A 1,766-nucleotide genomic window follows, 5' to 3' on the forward strand; every position below is an offset into this window, starting at 1 on the left:
CCCCGCCCCTTCACTCTCGGCCCCGCTGATTGGCCCGGTAGGGTCTCGGCCCCGCGGAAAGTTTTTGGTGCCGGGAGGAGGCCGAAGCCTCGGACACGCTCCGAGAAAGCCGCCGCGGAGGCTGCGGGGGTCTGGGCGGCCATGGAGGAGCCCCCTTGGCGAGAGGAGGAGGAAGAAGGGGACGGGGAGAGGGACGAGGCTGAGCCCGAGGGGGCGCTGGGCAAGAGCCCCTTGCAGCTGACCGCCGAGGACGTCTACGACATCTCCTACGTGATGGGCCGCGAGCTGATGGCCCTGGGCAGCGACCCCCGGGTGACCCAGCTGCAGTTCAAAATCGTCCGCGTCCTGGAGATGCTGGAGGCGCTCGTGAATGAGGGCAACTTGACGGTGGAGGAGCTGAAGCTGGAGAGGGACAACCTCAGGAAGGAGGTGGAGGGGCTGCGGAGGGCGGGTCCGCCGGCCAGCGGGGAGGTGAGTGTCCAGGGGACAGAGGGGCTCGGCCCGGAGCGGCCTGCGACGCATAGGGGCGCCCACTTGCAAAGAGCCCTGTGCCGTTCTTTCTTAACTTTTTTTTGGGGGGGGTGGAGGAGTCTTGCTGTGTTGCCCCGCTAGTCTTGAACTCATGATCTCACGTGATCCTCCCCTCCCTCAACCTCCCAAGTAGCATCTGGCCTGCAGTTCTTTAATTTTTTCTTTCTTTCCTTCTTCCTCTTGCTCTTCATCTTCTTTGGTTGTTGTTGTTTTGCTTTTGGGTTTTTAGGGACAAGGTCTCAGATTGGAGTGCAGTGGCCCAATCAAAGCTCACCACAACCTCCGACTTCTGGGCTCAAACCATCCTCCTGCCTCAGCCTCTCAAATAGCTGGGACTCCAGGTGCACACCACCTAACCTGGCTAATTTAAAAAAAAATTTTTTTTTTTTTTTTAGTGGGGCATTGTGGCTCACTATTGTAAGTCCAGTACTTTGGTAGGTCAAGGCGAGAGGATTGCTTGAGGCCAGGAGTTTGAGACCAGTCTAGGCAAACATAGCCAGACCTCTTCTCTACAAAAAAAAAAAAAAATGAGCTGACCGTGGTGGCATACTTGTGTAGTCCGTCTGTTCAGGAAGTTGAGGCAGGAAAATCTCCTGAGCCCAGGAGTTTGAGGCTGTGATGAGTTTGTGCCACTGCACTCCAGCCTGGGCAACACAGTGATACCCTGACTCAAAAAAAAATTTTTTTTTAATTATTATTTATTTATTTTTCTTTTGTGTGGTACAGTTAAGGGATAGGTATACAGATATGCTCCGTTCAGGCTCCCTTGTTGATAAGAGGTGTCTCCCCGAAAAAAATTTTTTTTATGATACAGACAAGAATCTTGCTCTGTTGCCCAGGCTGGTCTCAAACTCATTGCCTCAAGCAATCCTCTCCACCCCCAGTTTCCCTTTCCCCAGTCGTTGAGATTACAGGCATGAGCCTGACCTGAAATTTCTTTTTTTTTGAGTTGGAGTCTCACTCTTGCCCAGATTGTAGTGCAGTGGCATGCTCATGGCCACCGCAGCCTCAACCTGCTGGGCTCAGGTGACCATTCTGCCTCAGCCTTCTGAGTATGTGGAACCACAGGTGCACACCACCATGCCCAGCTAATTTTTTTTTATTTATTTATTGTAGAGATGAGATCTGGCCATGTTGCACAGGCTGGTCTCCAACTTCTGGACTCAGGCAGTCCTCTCACCTCTGCCTCCCAAAGTGCTGGGATTACAGGCTTGAACCATTGTGCCTGGCCTGAA

General features: G+C 53.3%; 1 protein-coding gene across 2 annotated transcripts in view; it reads left to right on the top strand.

Annotated features, from left to right (window-relative positions):
• The first annotated feature begins 17 nt into the window (after positions 1 to 17).
• Positions 18 to 1,766, top strand: part of RILPL2 (Rab interacting lysosomal protein like 2) — a 19,970-nt gene continuing 18,221 nt past the window's right edge. The window contains exon 1 of one of the 2 annotated variants that reach the window (XM_008069446.1): positions 18 to 471. In XM_008069446.1, the coding sequence (XP_008067637.1) occupies positions 142 to 471 (330 nt within the window). In that variant the 5' untranslated portion in view covers positions 18 to 141. The remainder of the gene's footprint in view (positions 472 to 1,766) is intronic. The other variant, XM_021718253.1, reaches the window with a different exon arrangement.

This window comes from Carlito syrichta, unplaced genomic scaffold (assembly GCF_000164805.1).
Source record: "Carlito syrichta isolate Samal-C Ts95f unplaced genomic scaffold, Tarsius_syrichta-2.0.1 Scaffold312038, whole genome shotgun sequence".
Lineage (NCBI taxonomy): Eukaryota > Metazoa > Chordata > Mammalia > Primates > Tarsiidae > Carlito > Carlito syrichta.